Here is a 20381-nt window from a genome sequence, read left to right as displayed (position 1 = left end):
CACTGTTTGGGAGGATTGTAAGGCACGGATATAGGACAATGCATGTTATATGTCATGCATTGGCCCCCAAAAATAAGTATACTGCGCAGAATACATTTTTTTAAGTTGCCCCTGTGAAAGCACAGGAGACTACACTTTCCTGCCCGGCGGATGCCAAAAGGACACACTTGCCATCTGTCGGCTCTATTGGGCCCTATGGATACATTTACCAAACGTATACTGAAAACATACAGTGTGAACTTAGCCTTGAGTTCTGAACCTGTATCACACTGGATGTCCTAGAAAGTAACACAAAACAAGAAAGTGAACTCCGCCTAAAGGCATTCAGTGTGTAATAAAAAGCATTTTCTTAATTTTTTTTACCAGGGCAGCCAGTGCCCATCCAGTTTTGTTGTGCAGGAAATCAAGGTTGCTTCTCCTCAAATATACTAATCCTCCGATCACAGTCAGGAGCAGACCGAGCATTAAAGGGCCAGCATAATTTGGAGGCCTCATTACACGTATCTGTAAAGACATTAGCGTAAACATGATAATCACATTTTTAATATACCTGGATATATAAAAGGACAAAAATTCAATAAATACTGTATATTCTCACATTGACATCTGTCCTATCTGCAATCCAGCGAGCAAGTTGCTCTGCAGCAAAGCCACGCACTTGCAGCTCATATGTGTCCGCTTTCTTGGGTTTCCCCTTAGCGGGAAAGTGAATGAAGGTCGGTGCAGAGTTCATATTAAGCTGAAAGAACAGGAAACAATCATAATCATGAACCACGTAAAAAAAATAAAAATATTTAAATAGAAAATTACAATAAATAATTTAACACTTGGACGGTTGATACAACCTGAAGTGTAACATCCTACTAGACAGAGGTTAGTGTCGAGTTTTATACCAAATAAACTTCAGAAACGTTCTTCCATTCAAAAATCTATTGTAATGGCAGGAAGGAGGTGAAGGGAAAGTGAGCCCTAATCTACCCACCGCCCTGTCCCTGCCTACTTGCAACGACCCGCCCTAGGCGACGGGGTACAACTGGGCGGCGGTCCCTACGCTGTCTAAGTGCACGGGAAAACAAACAGGGAACACGCAAGGGAAGGGGCAGTAGCCCACGGAACGCCACGAGGAAACGGAGCGGTGAATGAGTAGTCAGGACCAGGATAAGGTGGAGTATACCCAAGTGAGCACGGAGGAGGAAGCAAGCCGGAGGCAAAGCAAAGCAGGTTAAGCAGATCAGCAGCAAGGCAGAAGCAGGCTGGAGCAAGCAGCAGTGGGGCCAGGAATCCAAAAGAATTACAAGCACTGAGGAGGAGAACACAGCAGGTAATAAAGGACAGGGGGCGGAGCTAACTCCGACTGACCAGGCCGCGATAGGCTCTCCCACTCCTGAGCCTGCCACCCTGGTTGGTGGGAGAGGGTGTCAGTCGAACAGGTCTGGCCTCAGGTGTGGATTGATTAATCCCAGGAGTATACCTAGACGTAGTACCTGGCAGATCCTTAACAGTACTCCCCCTTTTATGAGGGGCCACCGGACCCTTACTAAGAGGACCCGGTTTAGTAGGGAAGAGAAGGTGGAACCTCCTGATCAATACCCCAGCGTGAACATCACGGGCAGGTACCCAAGTCCTCTCCTCCGGCCCGTACCCTCTCCAATGGACCAGGTACTGGAGGGAGCCCTGGACCATCCTACTGTCCATAATCTTGGCCACCTCGAATTCCACCCCCTCAGGGGTGAGAACGGGAACAGGAGGTTTCCTCGAGGGGGACCAGGACGGGGAGCAGCGTTTAAGGAGGGAGGCATGGAAGACGTCATGTATGCGAAAGGATGGGGGCAGCTCCAGACGGAAGGATACAGGGTTGAGGACTTCAATGATCTTATAAGGCCCAATAAATCGGGGAGCAAACTTCCTGGACGGGACCTTAAGGCGCAAGTTCCTGGACGACAACCAGACCAAATCCCCGACGACAAACCGGGGGTTAGCAGAACGTCTACTATCCGCCTGAATCTTTTGTGCGCTCTGGGACGCCTCTAGGTTCTTCTGAACCTGGGCCCAGACAGTGCACAGTTCCCGATGAACATCCTCTACCTCAGGATTATTGGAACAACCAGGGGAAATGGAGGAGAACCTTGGGTTAAACCCGAAATTACAGAAAAACGGGGAGACCCCTGACGAGTTACTGACCCGGTTATTCAGGGAAAATTCAGCAAGGGGAAGGAATGAGACCCAATCGAATTGACAGTCAGAGATGAAACACCTTAAATATTGTTCCAGGGACTGGTTAGTCCTCTCTGTTTGGCCATTAGTTTCGGGATGGAAGGCGGAGGAGAAGGACAGATCAATCTCCAACTTTTTACAAAAGGCTCTCCAAAATAAGGAAACAAATTGTACCCCTCTGTCAGAAACGATATTGACTGGGGCCCCATGGAGACGCAGGATGTGTTTCACAAACAAAGAAGCTAACGTCTTGGCGTTAAGTAGCTTCTTAAGGGGCACAAAGTGGCACATCTTGCTGAAGCGGTCTACTACCACCCACACCACCGACTTGCCCTGAGATGGAGGCAAATCGGTGATAAAATCCATGGAGATATGGGTCCAAGGTCTCTGGGGAATGGGCAAGGAACGTAGTAGGCCCGCAGGTCGGGACCTAGGGGTTTTGGACCTAGCGCAAACCTCACAAGCGGCGACGTAAGCCCTAACGTCTTTAGGCAACCCAGGCCACCAATAGTTTCTGGTAATGAGGTGTTTGGTGCCCAAGATGCCAGGATGACCAGATAGAGCGGAGTCATGGTTTTCCCTGAGTACCCTTAGCCGGTATTGCAGGGGAACAAACAGTTTGTCTCCAGGGACGTTCCCGGGAGCTGCACCCTGATCAGCCGCGATATCAGAAGCTAAATCAGAATCCGTGGCAGAAATGATTATACCAGGGGGTAAAATACAAGCAGGATTTTTCTCGGAAGGAGGATTGGCCATGAAACTACGTGACAGGGCATCAGCCTTAATATTCTTGGACCCAGCCCTATAGGTAACCAAGAAATTAAATCTGGTAAAGAATAGTGCCCACCGAGCTTGTCTAGGATTAAGCCTCCGGGCCGATTCTAGGAAAACCAGATTCTTGTGATCCGTAAGGACCGTTACCTGGTGTCTGGCCCCCTCCAGGAAGTGCCGCCACTCTTCAAAAGCCCATTTAATGGCTAGAAGTTCGCGGTTGCCAATATCATAGTTACTCTCCGTGGGCGAAAACTTCCTAGAGAAGTAAGCACAGGGGCGGAGATGGGTGAGGGAGCTGGTACCCTGGGACAAGACGGCCCCCACTACCACCTCGGATGCGTTAACCTCCACAATAAATGGCTCCTCTTGGTTGGGCTGAATCAGCACGGGGGCCGAGATAAAGCACTTCTTGAGGGTCTCAAAGGCCTGGACGGCCTCAGGGGGCCAATGGAGGACATCAGCACCCTTGCGAGTAAGGTCCGTAAGAGGCTTAGCGACGACCGAGAAGTTGGCAATAAATCTCCTGTAATAGTTGGCGAACCCTAAAAAACACTAACGCCTTAAGGGAGGCAGGTTGGACCCATTCCGCCACAGCCTGAACCTTGGCAGGGTCCATGCGGAATTCATGAGGAGTGAGGATTTGCCCTAAAAATGGTATCTCCTGTACCCCAAAGACACATTTTTCAGTCTTAGCAAACAGATTATTCTCCCGAAGGACCTGGAGCACCTTCCTGACATGCTCCACATGGGAGGACCAGTCCTTGGAAAACACCAGTATGTCATCAAGGTACACAACAAGAAAATTACCCAGGTAATCTCTCAGGATTTCATTAATAAAATTCTGGAAGACAGCAGGGGCATTACACAACCCAAAGGGCATGACCAGGTATTCGAAATGACCCTCGGGTGTGTTGAACGCAGTTTTCCACTCATCCCCCTCTTTGATGCGGATAAGGTTATATGCCCCCCGTAGATCGAACTTAGAAAACCATTGGGCTCCCTGAACCTGATTAAAAAGATCCGGAATCAAAGGAAGTGGGTACTGGTTCCTTACGGTGACCTTATTCAGGTTACGATAATCAATGCACGGCCTAAGACCACCATCCTTCTTCCCCACAAAGAAGAAGCCAGCACCTACAGGAGAAGTCGAGGGGCGAATGAAACCCTTGGCCAGGCATTCTTGGATATACACCCTCATAGCTTCACGTTCAGGACATGAAAGATTAAATATCCTCCCCTTAGGAAGCTTGGCACCAGGCACCAAATCGATGGCGCAATCGTAATCTCTATGGGGGGGCAACACCTCGGAGGCCTCCTTAGAAAACACATCGGCGAAGTCCTGAACAAACTCAGGAAGCGTGTTTACCTCCTCCCGGGGAGAAATAGAGTTAACAGAAAGACATGACATAAGACATTCATTACCCCATTTGGTGAGATCCCCAGTATTCCAATCAAACGTGGGATTATGCAACTGCAACCAGGGAAGACCTAATACCAGATCAGACGATAATCCCTGCATCACCAGTACAGAGCACTGCTCCAAATGCATGGAGCCAACCAGGAGTTCAAAAACAGGAGTATGCTGAGTAAAATAACCATTAGCAAGGGGAGTTGAGTCGATACCTACTACAGGGATAGGATAAGGTAAATCAATAAAAGGCATTTTTAGAGACATAGCAAATTCCACAGACATGATATTAGCAGATGAGCCAGAATCCACGAAGGCACTGCCAGTGGCAGACCGGCCAGCAAACGAGACCTGAAAGGGAAGCAAAATTTTATTGCGTTTCACATTAACGGGAAATACCTGTGCGCCCAAGTGACCTCCCCAATGAACACTTAGGCGCGGAAGTTTTCCGGCTTTTTATTCTTGCGCCTGGGACAGGTGTTCAGAAGATGCTTGTCGTCCCCACAGTAGAAGCAGAGACCCTTCATTCTGCGAAACTCCCTACGTTGTCGAGGGGACATGGAGGCCCCGAGTTGCATAGGTACCTCCGAGTCCTCCGTGGAGGGGCGAGGAGACGGGACCTCGGGGGGGGATCGCAGAAAAGTCAGAGGGGAGCACATTGAAGCGTTCAAGCTGACGTTCCCTGAGACGTCGGTCAAGTCGTACTGCTAGGGCCATAACCTGGTCAAGGGAGTAAGAAGAGGGGTAGCTAACCAGCAGATCCTTCAGGGCGTCAGATAATCCTAACCTAAACTGGCACCTTAGGGCCGGATCGTTCCACCGAGAAGCTACGCACCACTTTCTAAAATCAGAACAGTACTCCTCAACCGGTCTCCTACCCTGACGTAAGGTCACCAGCTGACTCTCAGCTAAAGCAGTCCTGTCAGTCTCGTCGTAAATGAGTCCGAGGGCAGAGAAAAAGCGATCAACAGAGGAAAGTTCAGGGGCGTCAGGAGGCAAGGAGAAGGCCCACTCTTGGGGCCCTTCCTGGAGTCGGGATATGATGATACCCACCCGCTGGTTCTCGGAACCTGAGGAGTGGGGTTTAAGGCGGAAATACAGTCTGCAACTCTCCCGGAAGGAGAGAAACGTCTTACGGTCCCCTGAGAACCGGTCAGGTAACTTGAGGTCGGGTTCTAGAGGTGAGGTGAGGGGAACTACTACGGCAGCGTCACCCTGGTTGACCCTCTGGGCCAGGGCCTGGACCTGTAGGGAGAGGCCCTGCATCTGCTGGGTCAGGGTCTCAAGGGGGTCCATGATAGCGTCAGCGTAGGGGAAATGGTAGACTAGGTAAGGGGCTTGTAATTATGTAATGGCAGGAAGGAGGTGAAGGGAAAGTGAGCCCTAATCTACCCACCGCCCTCTGTCCCTGCCTACTTGCAACGACCCGCCCTAGGCGACGGGGTACAACTGGGCGGCGGTCCCTACGCTGTCTAAGTGCACGGGAAAACAAACAGGGAACACGCAAGGGAAGGGGCAGTAGCCCACGGAACGCCGTGAGGAAACGGAGCGGTGAATGAGTAGTCAGGACCAGGATAAGGTGGAGTATACCCAAGTGAGCACGGAGGAGGAAGCAAGCCGGAGGCAAAGCAAAGCAGGTTAAGCAGAACAGCAGCAAGGCAGAAGCAGGCTGGAGCAAGCAGCAGTGCGGCCAGGAATCCAAAAGAATTACAAGCACTGAGGAGGAGAACACAGCAGGTAATAAAGGACAGGGGGCGGAGCTAACTCCGACTGACCAGGCCGCGATAGGCTCTCCCACTCCTGAGCCTGCCACCCTGGTTGGTGGGAGAGGGTGTCAGTCGAACAGGTCTGGCCTCAGGTGTGGATTGATTAATCCCAGGAGTATACCTAGACGTAGTACCTGGCAGATCCCTAACATCTATATTGTAAATTCCTATCACACATATAGGGCACTAGAGGACTTCTCCAACCCTTTTTTTTTGTAACTAAATCTACATATTATGATTTTCTTACACCAACGATTTCGGAAATGGTTATAACCATTAGATGGAGGTTTACACTTTTACAATTATTATATTAATAATAAAAGTACAGCAGCACATAGTCTGAGAAAAAACATTCAATCGGTTCCCATGACAGATGATCTTTCTAATATGGAAGCCCCCAATACCCAGGCAAACAGTCGACTACGTACACATATCAGTACATGGCATGGCCATGTTATAAATGGAGACACCAAGTCTGCCAGAACAAGACCCACTGCTTGTTAGTAACTCTGCTCTGGCTCAGGATGGGGGTCCCCGAGATCCTATGACGTCCATATGGCTTAATAGGAAATATAGGCAACGGTTATTCGGATGGCACAGCCCCTTTGACTTATTAGGGTATGTGCGCACACAAAATCAAAAACGTCTGAAAATACGGAGCTGATTTTCAGAAGTTTTTTTTTTTAGCAACTCGCGTTTTTCACTGCATTTTTTACGGACGTTTTTGGAACAGTTTTTCTATAGAGTCAATGAAAAACGGCTCAAGAAGTGACATTCACTTCTTTTTCGCGGGTGTCTTTTTACGTGCCGTTTTTTGAAAATGAGAAGTAAAAAAACACCCCTTCGGAACAGAATGCCGTATTTCCCATTGAAATCAATGGGCAGATTTTTGTAGGCGTTCTGCTTCTGTGTTTTCAGGCGTTTTAGAGGCGTAAACGCCCCGAAATACGCCTGAAAACACTACGTGTGCACATACCCTTACACATGAACCATATCACACAAGATTTACCACAATAAAAAATATTTGTATTGTAAATATTCTCTTAATTACACTGGGCAAAAATTATAATCAGAATCTGTGCGTCTTGTGCCTTAACGGGTTGTCCGTTTTTTTTTGTGTTTTTTTTAAAATAATTAACAGTTAAAACAATTTTCCAATAGACTTTCTATTAATTTCTCTGCCTGCTGTTAGGAACATTCAAATGTTTACTTCCAGTGGAAACAATTCTGTCCATGGTCATGTGACAGACGCACAGGTGTAGAGATCGTTAGAACCTCTGATACACATACTGTAATGATCCCAGCACCTGTGTGTCCATCACATGACCATGGACAGAATTGTATCCACTGGAAGTAAACAATGAATGTTCCTACTGAATAACAAGCAGAGATCTTGAAAACCATGAGGAATCAATACAGAATGTATATTGGAAAATTGTATAACTTAATTATACAAAAAATAACATTAATTTGCTGAAACCGGACAACTCCTTTAAGAGCGTACAGTGCATCCTCTATGGTACTGCCACAGATTGTTGCCTCTCGGAGTTCTGCAGGATGCCAGTCCTCTTTGAACAGACCATGTCTGTCTCTAACGTCTCTGCTGCTCCCTAAAGAATCCACACCCTACTACATAGCACATAAAAAGCTGTGAGCTCTCCCTCATCAGTACTATAGATGGGTGGGGATTTTTTTTTGTACGGATTGAAAAACTACTCAAAATACAGCAAATTGAAAAAAACTAAATGCAAATAAGCACAAACTAGATACCAATTATTTTGTATGCAGATTGAATAAAAACAAGCATCAGTTTGGTTTGATGGACAACGCATTGTAATATCCTACTCCCTAATATGAAGGCAGCAAATTTCATACTTTACCATTTGGAAGACATCTGATCCTTCATCAAAATCCACCATGGCAAAGAAAATCCTATTGGTAAATGCATTCGAATAACGCCACGAATTTGCCAGGATCTGGTATTCTTCGTCAGCTTGCCTATATAGGAAATACTGCATGAGAACAATTCTATAGCTTATTGTACATAGGCAAAAAGGCTGCATCATAATGTAGCATCAATAAATTCATATAAAACAAACCAACATAGAACGAAGAATGATGAGGAACTATTTGGAAAACGGAGCGGGAACCGAGGTGATGTGATGGTTATCAGCTCTGTGCTTTAGGTCTAGTGGATCTTGAGGGTTCACAAAAAAAAAAAAGCCATACATACATTGGGAAGTTTTGAAAGGTTTTCCATTTGTAGCTTTAGCAGATGAGTAATGCTGTAATATGGAGCGTTGCTCATAGTCTGTGTTATAGGAACTTCTAGTGTGAAAATAAACCCAAAAAAGCCAACAAAAACAATGTTTATATCAAAACTAAAGTAACTGCTAAGTACCACCTCATGTTTATTAACGGGTAATCGGAATTGCGGATTTCAATAGGATATAAAAACATTATTGTAACAATACTCTGCAAGTGCTTAGACCGCCAAATGTACGGTCTTGATTTTAAATTGCATTACGGCTACGTTCACTATACTTACAAATGTCAGTTTCTTAGGGCACATTGGAGGAGATGTATCAAAACTGGTGTAAAGGAAAAGTTAAGTAGTTTACCCATGGCAACCAATCAGATTCCACCTCTTACTTTTCAGAAGCCTTTTGGAAAATGAAAGAAGCAACCTCATTGGTTGCCATGGGCAACTACTCCACTTTTCCTGTGCACCAGTTTTCATGTCTTCTCCATAGCGATCACATTTTTGTAAGCCAACTCGCCATGACAAGACAGCTTTCTCCTGGGCCTAAGGGTATGTTCACACGGCCAAATTTCAGACGTATACGAGGCGTATTATGCCTCGTTTTACGTCTGAAAATATGGCTACAATACGTCGGCAAACATCTGCCCATTCATTTGAATGGGTTTGCCGACGTACTGTGCAGACGACCTGTTATTTACGAGTCGTCGTTTGACAGCTGTCAAACGACGACCCGTAAATTTACTGCCTCGGCAAAGAAGTGCAGGGCACTTCTTTGCCACGTAATTTGAGCCGTTCTTCATTGAAATCAATGAAGCACGGCTCAAGGTTTACGAGCGTCTCAGACGCCTCGTAAATTACGAGGAGGAGCTTTTACGTGTGAAACGAGGCAGCTGTTAACAGTCTGTCTTTTCACACGTAACTGCCTCTCAGCGTGTGAACATACCCTTAGCCTGCGGAATGTACTCCGGTACGTAGAAACAGCCTCATTCTAATTAAGAATACGTTTGAGCAGGTGGGAGAAGTCTATTTAGGCTAGGGGCCCACTTAAAATAGGTCACCTAGTCGGGCAAGCAAGCTCATTCAATTTGATCAAAACGAGCCTGGCTCGCTTGCAGTGGACAATAGCCGCATGAATTTGCCGAATATTACAATCGTGCAGCCATTTGCCACCACTGCTAGGTGGGACTGTGCCCTAAGGGTATGTGCACATGACCTATTTTCAGACGTAATTCAGGAGTTTTACGCCTCGAATTACGCCTGAAAAGACGGCTCCAAACATCTGCCCATTGCTTGCAATGGGTCTTACAATGTTCTGTTCAGACGAGGTGTAATTTTACGCGTTGCTGTCAAAAGACGGCACGTAAAATTAAGCCCGCGTCAAAGCAGTGCAGGACACTTCTTGGGACGTTTTTGGAGCCGTTTTTCATTGACTCCAATGAAGAACGGCTCCAATTACGAAGACGCCGTGAAAAACGCGAGTACTTGCAATTACGTCTGAAATTCAGGAGCTGTTTTCGCCTGAAAACAGCTCCGTAATTTCAGACGTATTTTGCGTTTGCGTGTGAACATACAAATGTGACGTTCTTAGGGTAAGTTTTATTTAAATAGCAGTAACGCAATTTAAAATCTATACAGTACATTTGGTGGTCTTGGCGCTCGCAGAAAACTGTTGCAATGTTTCTTTTGTATTGTTTGCAGTCACAGCGTGCACCTGCACATTTATGTCATTTTGTTAGGATGTGCTGACCAACTTTCCACAGGATATGCCATAAACGTCTGATATATGAGGTCCCGCATACATATCGAGAAGGTGGTAAGGGTGACACCCAACCCCCGTCATGCCTGGTGAGGTAGCCTCGCCTGAATGGAGAGGTGGCTGCACATGTGCTCGGCTCTCTCTGCTGACAACTGAGCGAGTGAGACTCCCATTCTGGATATAGGTGTGAGACATTTATGGCATATTTTTGAGGCTATGCCATAAGTGTCTGAGTTGAGAATACCCCTTTAACCCCTTAATGACCGCCGATTAGCCTTTTCACGGCGGTCATTAATGAGCTTTATTCTACAGCGCCGCTGAGTGCTGGGGGCGTCCCTGCTCTGCCGGGTGAGATCAATATTAGTATCGATCTCACCCGTTTAACCCTTCAGAGTGGTTTTGGAGAGCGGGAGGGAGCTCCCTCTCATCCCACTGACACCCGGCGATAAGATCGCCGAGTGTCTGTGTCTCCAATGGCAGCCGGGGGCCTAATAAAGGCCCCCAGGTCTGCCTGTAATGAATGCCTGCTAGGCTATGCCAGAGGCATGACCTAGCAGTTGCCTGTCCGTTTTAAACGGACAGGCAGTAATACACTGCGATACAAAAGTATTGCAGTGTATTATAATAGCGATCGGAAGATCGCATATGAAAGTCCCCTAGTAGGACAAGTAAAAAAAAAGTTTAATAAAGTTAATTTTAAAAAAAATGTGAAAAAAAAAAAGAAAAACCCACTTTTTTCCCCTTACAAACTGCTTTACTATTAAAAAAAAAACACAATAAAGCAAAAAAGTTATACATATTTGGTATCGCCGCGTCCGTAACGACCCAGACTAAATAAAATAAAAAACAATGGAAAAATTGCAGTTCTGTTAATCCTGACTTTAAAAAAATGTGATAAGAAGTGATCAAAAAGTCGCACGTACTCTCAAATGGTACCAATAAAACCTACAAGTCGTCCCGCAAAAAACAAGCCCTCATACAACTGCATCGGCGGAACAATAAAATAGTTATAGCTCTTCGAATGTGACGATGGGAAAACTTAAAAAATGGCTTGGTCATTAGGGCCCAGAATGCAAGCAGGGGGAAGGGGTTAAGCTGTTATTAGGAGAGCAGTGTAGCAGTGAAGTCCATCATTTCATTTTTTTCTTACTTGCAAACAGCACATTGTCTGTGTGACTGCAGAGCTGTGAACATGACAATCACAGAATAGTTTCTTGGTGGAGCCTTGATAAGTCGCCGAAACTTATCTCCATTCATACGAATGACGGGTCTCTTGCTGGCCCAGTCCATGAGCTGACCGACCTTCTCTGATAACAACATCTATATATTAATAAAAAGCAGAAACGTTACTCGAGATGGGAGTAGCTGAACATGCAATGCAGGCACTAGGCATAATAAGAACAAGCAAGAATAATAAAGCCATAAAACTTAGTGGAAAATTGGGTTATGTGGGTTATTAGAATTGATGGCCTATACTTAGGATAGGCCATCAATATTAGATCGTGGGGGTCCGAAAGCGGGCACCCCTGCCGATCAGCTGTTTGAAGGTGCCGCGCAGCCTCTTCATTGTTTCCATGGTCCTCCTCCTGGCTTGTACTTGAACGCCCCGTTACAAGTGTAGCAGCTGTGCAAGGTATTGCTCCACTATCCCATTCACTTGCCCCACCGATCTAATATTGATGGCCTATCCTAAGAACTACAAACCATGTAGATGCCGCGGTCGCTATTGACCATGGCATCTAAGGGGTTAATCGGTTGGAATCGGAGCTAGCTTTGGTCCCGGCCATTATAGCAGGGTGTCTGCTGTAACATACAGCGGACACCCACGACTGATGGTGCGGGGGCTCAGCCATCAGCTTATCGTACAAATTGTGCTAACCCCTTGCCGACCATAAGGTGCAGTTACGAAAAATGTCGGCAAGAGGACAAACTCATTTACATAAGTGGAAAATGCACCAAACATATTAAAAGGTGCACACAAATTAAAGAGGCTCTGTCACCACATTATAAGTGGCCTATATTGTACATGATGTGATCGGCGCTGTAATGTAGATTACAGCAGTGTTCTTTATTTAGAAAAACGATCATTTTTGACAGAGTTATGACCTATTTTAGCTTTATGCTAATGAGTTTCTTAATGCCCAACTGGGCGTGTTTTACTTTTTGACCAAGTGGGCGTTGTGGAGAGAAGTGTATGACGCTGACCAATCAGTGACCAATCAGCGTCATACACTTCTCCCCATTCATTTACACAGCATACAGTAATCTTAACTAGATTTACAGCAAGGCAAGCGTAATCTTGTTTTAAATGACAGTTTACAGCGTAATCTCGCGAGATTACGCTTGCCTTGCTGTAAATCTCACACAAACATTAGCGAATTGTCATGATTCTGAATAGACATCATGTCCTGGCTGGAGGTAATGTATATTCACTGTCAGGATACTGGAGTAACGTTAATGTGTGTATGTGGCTATACATAGTGATCTAGTAAGATTACTATGTGCTGTGTAAGTAACATCATGCACCCTGCAGAAACCGCCCCACTCAGATGTGTCATGCCCATGGCCACGGGCCGTCAGGCTCACTCACCTCCTGACGGCCGCAGCCATAAGTCTGTGAGCGCTGGCCCCCCATCTGCTCCTCAGGTGACACCAGCACTCACTTCCACTTCTCTCGGCCGGGTCCCGTGAGTTAAAGTGCCAAATTAGCCCATGAGTACCCTGGACTATAAGAGGGGCCCAGCCCCTTCCTGCCTTGCCGGAGCTTTGTTGTGGTTACCCTAGTCTGTCTATGCTAATGGTCTCCTAAGAGTTTTCCAGTTACCTGTGTTTCCCGTTCCTGCTACCTGTATCCCGTGCTATCCTGGTCAAGTGCCTTATTGAGTTGGGAGTTGTGCTGCGCTGAGTACCACACCTGTCCTGCTTCACCACGCCTGGTGTCCGCCTGCTGCCTAAGTCCCAGCCGAGCCTGTCTTGCTACTGTCTGAGCTACCTCAGGTACACCTATAAACTATAGACTGACCTGTTGGCCAGCTGCCATACCATCAAGGCGGTATGGCCCAGTGGGTCCACATACCCAACGTGATAGTATGGAATAGATTTTTCAGTTGTAGAAATTCTTGCATTGAATCTGACGCATGTAAACGCACCCAGGGGTAGGGCTGGGCGATTATGACCTAAATTAATTGAACATGTAACCTCGATTACGATGAACAATTATTTCGTACACACATCCTTTTGCATGCTACGCCATTGAATATATATGCCGAGCCTGCTGTATACTACTGTATATAATATACCCCGACACAGTATAAAGCCCCATAGCTGCCCTACACACAGTATAAAGCACCACAGCAGTCCCCACACAGTATAATGCCCCCATAGACCCAGCCTCCCTGTACATGATGCCACACAGCCCTGATGTAAATGCCACACAGCCCTACACACTCACCAATGCAGCGCCGTCTTCTTCAATTGTGGCGTCTAGTCTTCACAGGTTCTGCGGAGGCGGCGCGATGACGTCAACGCGGCGCCTTCGCAGAACCCGCGAAGACTAGAGACCACACCTGAAGAAAACGCTGCTGCATCGGTGAGTGTGTAGGGCATTCAGCTTCGACGCACAGCCTATAGCCATCAAGGGAACCAATAGTTCCCTTGCCTCTTGAATCCCAATGTCACAGATGCGTTTTTTTGTATAACCTTTTTATTGATTTTCAACAAAACCAAAACAAATAGTACATACTCATAATATATATATATATATATATATATATATATATATATACTTTGTTTAGATACAGTTTAAACATCACAAATCAGTAGGAATGTTAATATATACATCAGTGTACAGAGAACTAGAATGAGTTAAAGACATATTCTAACTGGAACCTTGAAACAGGGACGTTTAAGGTGGAAGTCATTTCTGCAAAGGACATATACTGTATTTTTCGGACTATAAGACGCAGTTTTTAGCAAGAATAAATCTTGCTAAAGAGTCCCTGCATCTTATAGTCTGCAGTCAAGGGACCCAGCAGCGCCGAGCCCCCTGATCGCTCCTTACTTAAACCCTTCCCGACCCGTGATGTGCCAGCACATCATGGAGTGGGGAGGGGATGATGTATGGAGCGGGCTCACGCTCCATACACTGCAGATGTCAGCTGTGCTTTACAGCTCACCGGGTGGATTCTGACCCATAGATTCTTGACTTGAAGTCTGGAGAACCATGGGCGGGAAGGGATACTTCGCCATGTAGGGTTGTTGCCCGACCAGACATTTCGTTTGGGTCCTAGATTTATCCATGACAGAAATAAATCGGTCCATAAACACCCGCGGCAGTATGTGGGAATAAGGATGTACCTCGGACACTTTCGGTAGCAGTCAGAAGGATCTGGCAGATGGAGCTCTGTCTCTGCACCTTTTTAACGGTTGTTACAAGTATTGATGGCCGTTAAAAACTGATCAATTGACTGCTATGGGGGCCGTTTGGGACATGTGCTATTTTTTGACGGCCCAAGAATATAAAAAAACGGAAATGTGAATACACCCATAGAACATCATTGTTCTGAAAATGGTCGTGTGAATGTAGCCTTGGGCACGACAGTGGGAAAAAAAATCAGTCAGTTTTTCATGGCCATTTTGCATCAGTGTCTCTAAATTTTCATCCATTTCCAGTCCGTCTGTCCATTTATTATAAGTTTTTTAGGGCCGCTAACAAAAAAAAAAGATGGATTTAAATGTCAGTTTTTTTTGGCCCAACCCCCTGAAGACATCACAGTGCCCATGTAGATAGAGCTGCAATGTCCCTGTAGATAGTCAGTGCCCACTGTAGATAATGCCCACAAAGGGCCAGTGCCCATAGTACCAGTGCCCACAAAGTGCCACAATTCCCACATATAAAGTGCCCATAGTACCACAGTGCCCACATATAAAGTGACATAGTGCCCGCATATAAAGTTCCAGTGCCCATTGTAGATAGGGCCACAGTGCCCACATAGTACCAGAGGGCCAACATACAAAGTGCCAGAGCCTACATAGTGCCACAGCACCCATGTAAATAATGCCAGTGTCCCCTGTAGATCGTGCCACATCCCCCATATAGTGCCACAGTGCCCATGTAGATAGCGCAACACCCCCCCCCCCCATATAGTGCCAAAGTGCCCATGTAGATAGCGCTACAGTGTCCCCTGTAGATAGCATGGTGTAATATATATACATATATGGATAGTGACGCAGGAGGCTTCTCCAGGAGCGGAATCTCCTGCCAGAGCGGGGTCTGGATGACGGGTATTAGCTCCTACAGGGAGCTAGAATGGCGCTATCTACGGGGGATGGGGGGGGGTTGCGATCTACATGGAGAGGAGCTATCTAGAAGACTGGAGTCCCCGGCCAGAGACCTTGCAATGCTCTGGCCGGGGATTCCATTGTTGAAAGCCCCGACTTCACTTTCCTTCTATGCACAGTAATGTCAAGTGCTTCCCCGGGCTCAGCGATCAAAGTAGCGCGGTGTGCGGGGAGTCCTCATGCCAGGATCAGTTTTCACCGGCAGTTACAGGGACTGAAAAAAAGCCGGTAAAAACTGATCCATCGACTTCTATGGGGGCCTTCTGGCTGTGAAAACGGACAAAAATAGGACATGTCCTATGTTTTGACGGCCAGTATTCACAGGCCGTTTAAAAAGGCAGTGTGAACACACCCATAGAACTTCATTGTTCTGAAAACTGCCATTTTTCACTGTCATGTGAATGCAGCCTAAGGCTCTGTTCACACCATCAGCTTTCTCTAGAAAATGCAGAGAAAGGTTCCAATGGTATTTTACTGCTGGCCAATGGCATAAGTTGGCATCAGCTAGCCTCCGTTCATTCTAGCAGAACATCGCTGCCTGCTACTCTATTCTAACCACTCAAGGAAAAAAATAAACAGGAAACTTGACATTTCGTTTTCTTTTCACTATTAAAGTTAATAGCTTCCATTAGAAGTAGAAGCCTTTACAGTGATGTGAACAGGACCGAAGTTTTGCTGAAGGTGAAGAAACATATTTAAAGGGATATTTCAGTTTACGTAAAAAACGTTTATTCATTGCATCGTGAAACGGTCTGCAACGTTCTAATAGGTTTGTGTATGAATTCCTGTGCTAGTAGTAATCTATAATAATATATCTAATACCTGTACTGTAGAGCCCTGCACTTGTGTGATCACATGACCAGGGCAGAGTTACTAGATGTAAACAGTGAAGGTTTCCATTCAATGACTGGCACTCAAATCATCAGACAGGCACAGTGTCACCTACAACATTATCTTCTCATCCATCCAGACCACTAGAATGAAAACTCCGCAGAGACGTCTAAATCTGCTCTCCAGACCCTGCCTGACAAGTGTCGCGTCTAGAGGAAGTCACCGGAACCGCTAATGGCTGCAAGTCCCTCCCGGAACACTTTCTGCTGCTTGTCCCATGAGGCCCTTGCCGCTGCTTGGAGGGTGCCCACTACCCAGGAATGCTTTCTCAGAGACCCACCTCTTTCTTTTTCTGGCCGTCAGAGAGACCCCCGCACAGAGCGAGCAGGATCACTCCGGACAGTATTACTTTCACCGCCGCCGCCATCTCCCCGGCTAAACTTTCCTCCGACCAGGAAGACCGGGAGGAAAGACGTCACTGCTTCTACAACGAGGGGGGAGGAGAGGTGACTTTTCAAGTGGCCGTTCTTGATTGGAGGATATTGTGAAGCGCAGCCAATCAGCGAACAGCAAGCTGTTACAGTCTTATTTGTCAGGACGAAAGAGGGAGGAGCCAGTGTGACAGCTTCATTCATGGTGTGTGGTGATATGGACACATCTTCATTCTCAGGATGGGGCTCCCAGAGGTTGGTCATGAGGTGATGGCATATATTAGCGACAACTCTATAATATCGAGATTGCTGGTGGCCACAAGCTTTGGGTTCCAGGCCGTCAGTAGTATGAATTTCTGCAGGGATGGCTTATGCGCCCTTGGCGACTGTACAGGCTTATGCCCCCAAAGGCTGTCCCTGCGCGACAATGCCAGAAAGAATGTTATATTCTTAACCCATGGATGGAACCTTTTATTTACCCATGGGAAAAACACGTAACTCGATTTGCTCTAAATACTCAAATTATTATGAAAGACATAAAGATTATTCTTCAATCTGAAAAGTCGCAATCAGACCTACAGGGTTATCTTCTCATCCATGTCCATCCTTAGAACTACCTGCAACGTTTTGCAATATTATTTCACAGAAGATGACACCATAAAGTAGCAGAGGCCTTCATTTAGCATAATGTTGCAACATTGTTGGAATTTTGTCAATAGCGATATCGTGTTGTGACATCATAGGGATAAATTAGTTCAATAATTGCGTCACTGTGGAGTCCTGACTTCAGGATGGGCGCAATGTGGAACTTGCACGAAAGGTGGCTTGTCTCAGCCACTTTGCAGCATCACTTGCTCTCATGGGGCAGCTGCTTTACGGCACATTCAAGCTGCAAGAAACTGTAAACCCACCCTGAGGTAGAATTTGACAAGTAGTAGCGGATTATAATATGGGTGCTTTGTGTGCACATTCATATTGCGCTACTGCATGTCCTTTTTATCCCTTAAAGAGGCTCTGTCACCACATTATAAGTCTCCTATATAATGTGATCGGCGCTGTAATGTAGATTACAACAGTGTTTTTTATTTTGAAAACCGATAATTTTTTAGCAAGTTATGAGCAATTTTAGATTTATGCTAATTACTTTCTTAATGCCCAACTGGGCGCTTTTTTAACTTTTGACCAAGTGGGCGTTGTGAAGAGAAGTGTATGACGCTGACCAATCAGTGACCAATCAGCGTCATACTCAGCACAGCGTGATCTTGCATGATCTTGCGAGATCACGCTCTGCTGTCACATAGATCCACATTAACTTTACTGAAGTGTCTTGAGAGTGAATAGACATCGCCTCCAGCCAGGATGGGATGTCTATTCACACTCCCGAGACTTCGGTAAAGTTTTTGTGGGACTTACACAGCACAGCGTGATCACGTCCCACACATGTGACAGCACAGCGTGATCTCGCAAGATCATGCTGTGCTGAGTACAAATGGACATGAATGGAGAGAAGTGTATGACGCTGATTGGTCAGCATCATACACTTCTCTTTACAACGCCGACTTGGGCATTAAGAAACTAATTAGCATAAATCTAAAATTGTTCATAACTTGCTAAAAAATTATCATTTTTCAAAATAAAAAACACTGTTGTTATCTACATTACAGCGCCGATCAGATTATGTGGGATATTGGGCACTTATAATCTGTTGACAGAGCCTCTTTAAAGGGGTTTTCCCACACAAAGTATTTATTACCTATCCACAGGATAAGTGATAAATATCTAATTGCTGGGGGTCCAACTGCTGGGACCCCTAGCAATCAGAACGGCCCCCCGAGTTCCAAAATGCGCATGAGTTTCCATATATATATATATATATATATATATATATATATGCCAGTACATTAGCCTGTGTACGGATAGTACACAGGCAGTTGTTAGGACACACCTAAGTATGCCCTAACAGCAGGAACTATGGTCAGACAGCCCTGGGGTCCTTCAATGGACCCTGGGCTGTCTGAACATAGAAGGTATGGGCCTCGATCGCATCAGAGGCACTCCCTGTGTCCGCCCTTTACTCTTTCCCTTTGAATGCCGCAATCAGCGTTGATTGCGACAGTCAAAGGGTTAACGCCAGGGATTAAAGATTCAGCTGTTATCTATCGGATTAATTCAAACGAAAATGGCTGATATTGCTTACCCTGTCAAAGCCTCTTTATCTCCAGGTGCCGCCGCACTGGGTCCTAATGCCATCCAGCGTTAGAACATACTGTGCATAACGTCCTAACACTACCAGCTGTAGCAGTCTGGTCTGGGCCCTGAATTCATTTGGGGGTCTGGTTCCTGGAATAATGTAAGGGTCTGGTCTGGGGTTTGCATTAATTTAGGGCAGGTTCTGGGGTCTGGTTTTAGAGGAGTATAGACTGGGGTCTGAATGTATTTAGACCTTGTTTTGGGTCTGAATTAATTAAGGAGTTTGGTCTGATCGCTGTATTAATTTAGGGGTCTGGTCTAAGGTCTGAGTTTATTTGTGTTGCTATTGAGGCTGGGGATGCCTACAGAAGCAAGGGGCCAAAGATGTCTCAGCAACAAACTCTGCACTGGTCAGGAGAATTCGTCATGGCGGTCTGGACTGGAGACGTAAAAGAAAGAGAACGACTCTAATCAGAGAAGACGTCACCTGTCAGTCACTGGATTTAAAGAGGTCCTGTCAACTCTCCTGACATGTTTGTTATAGTAAATCCTTGTATTCCCCATGAGAAAGCAATTCTGTAACATATTTTCTTAGAACTCTGTGTTATGCCATTTCTTCCTCCTGGAAAACAAAAAGTCTCTGTGTCGGCCTAGCCTAATCGACGACTGGGTGTTACCATTCCCCATGTCAAGAGGAACATCATCAGACTGTGTAGGGATATACCCTTTTGACAAGTAGAATAGTAACAGCCGGTTGTCAATTTATGCATGCACAGAAAGTCGGTGTTTACTGTAGATATGGCGCGGAGGGGAAGGGGGGGGCGCAAGTTTCGGGAACAGCCTAGGGCGTATTATCTACTTGATCTGCCACTGGTGACAGGCCATAAGTCTCCGCCTTAGGTAATGAGTGAACAACATAGGGTTGCCACAGGCAGGTAAATGACCAGGAGAGGCAGTACTAACACTGGGAGGCCGGTACCAGTTAAACATTTTTGGCATAAATATACTATGCAGCCTCGACTGTCAAACACCGTGGACATGCCAGAAGAGGGCTCTAGGATCTTGGATATGAAAGCAGAGGACTCTTGCATCTTGTACATGCCAGTAGAGAGCTCTGACATCTGGGACATGCCAGTAAGAGAAAGCCTTTCTCTATCCTCTGGACTTATCAACACAAAGCAATTTATTGACCATAAGCACCTCCATTTCCTAACAGAGCTTAGAAAGGGAGGCTATGGAAAAGTGACCAATACACAGGGTCGGACTGGGGTTCCTTGGGGCCATCAGAGGAGATGATTCTGAGGGCCTACCCTCCATCTATATAGAACATGTACATGTCCACTTTTAATTATTTTTTTGTGTGGATAGGGGATAAATGTTTTTGTGGGAAAACCCCTTTAATGGTCTC

The 20381-nt window shown here is 46.1% G+C and overlaps 1 protein-coding gene across 1 annotated transcript in view; it reads right to left on the bottom strand.

The window, feature by feature from the left end:
* Positions 1 to 16853, bottom strand: part of MAGT1 (magnesium transporter 1) — a 36417-nt gene extending 19564 nt beyond the window's left edge. The window contains exons 1-5 of the mRNA XM_075835711.1: positions 16693 to 16853; positions 11332 to 11501; positions 8043 to 8160; positions 599 to 739; positions 364 to 504 (exon numbers count right to left, since the gene is read on the bottom strand). Of these exons, the coding sequence (XP_075691826.1) occupies positions 364 to 504; positions 599 to 739; positions 8043 to 8160; positions 11332 to 11501; positions 16693 to 16779 (657 nt within the window). The 5' untranslated portion in view covers positions 16780 to 16853. The remainder of the gene's footprint in view (positions 1 to 363; positions 505 to 598; positions 740 to 8042; positions 8161 to 11331; positions 11502 to 16692) is intronic.
* Positions 16854 to 20381: the final 3528 nt, after the last annotated feature.

The sequence above is a fragment of the Rhinoderma darwinii genome, chromosome 8 (assembly GCF_050947455.1).
Source record: "Rhinoderma darwinii isolate aRhiDar2 chromosome 8, aRhiDar2.hap1, whole genome shotgun sequence".
Lineage (NCBI taxonomy): Eukaryota > Metazoa > Chordata > Amphibia > Anura > Rhinodermatidae > Rhinoderma > Rhinoderma darwinii.
The sequence above is the reverse complement of the archived record's forward strand: the minus strand, read 5'-3'. Positions and strand labels throughout refer to the sequence as shown.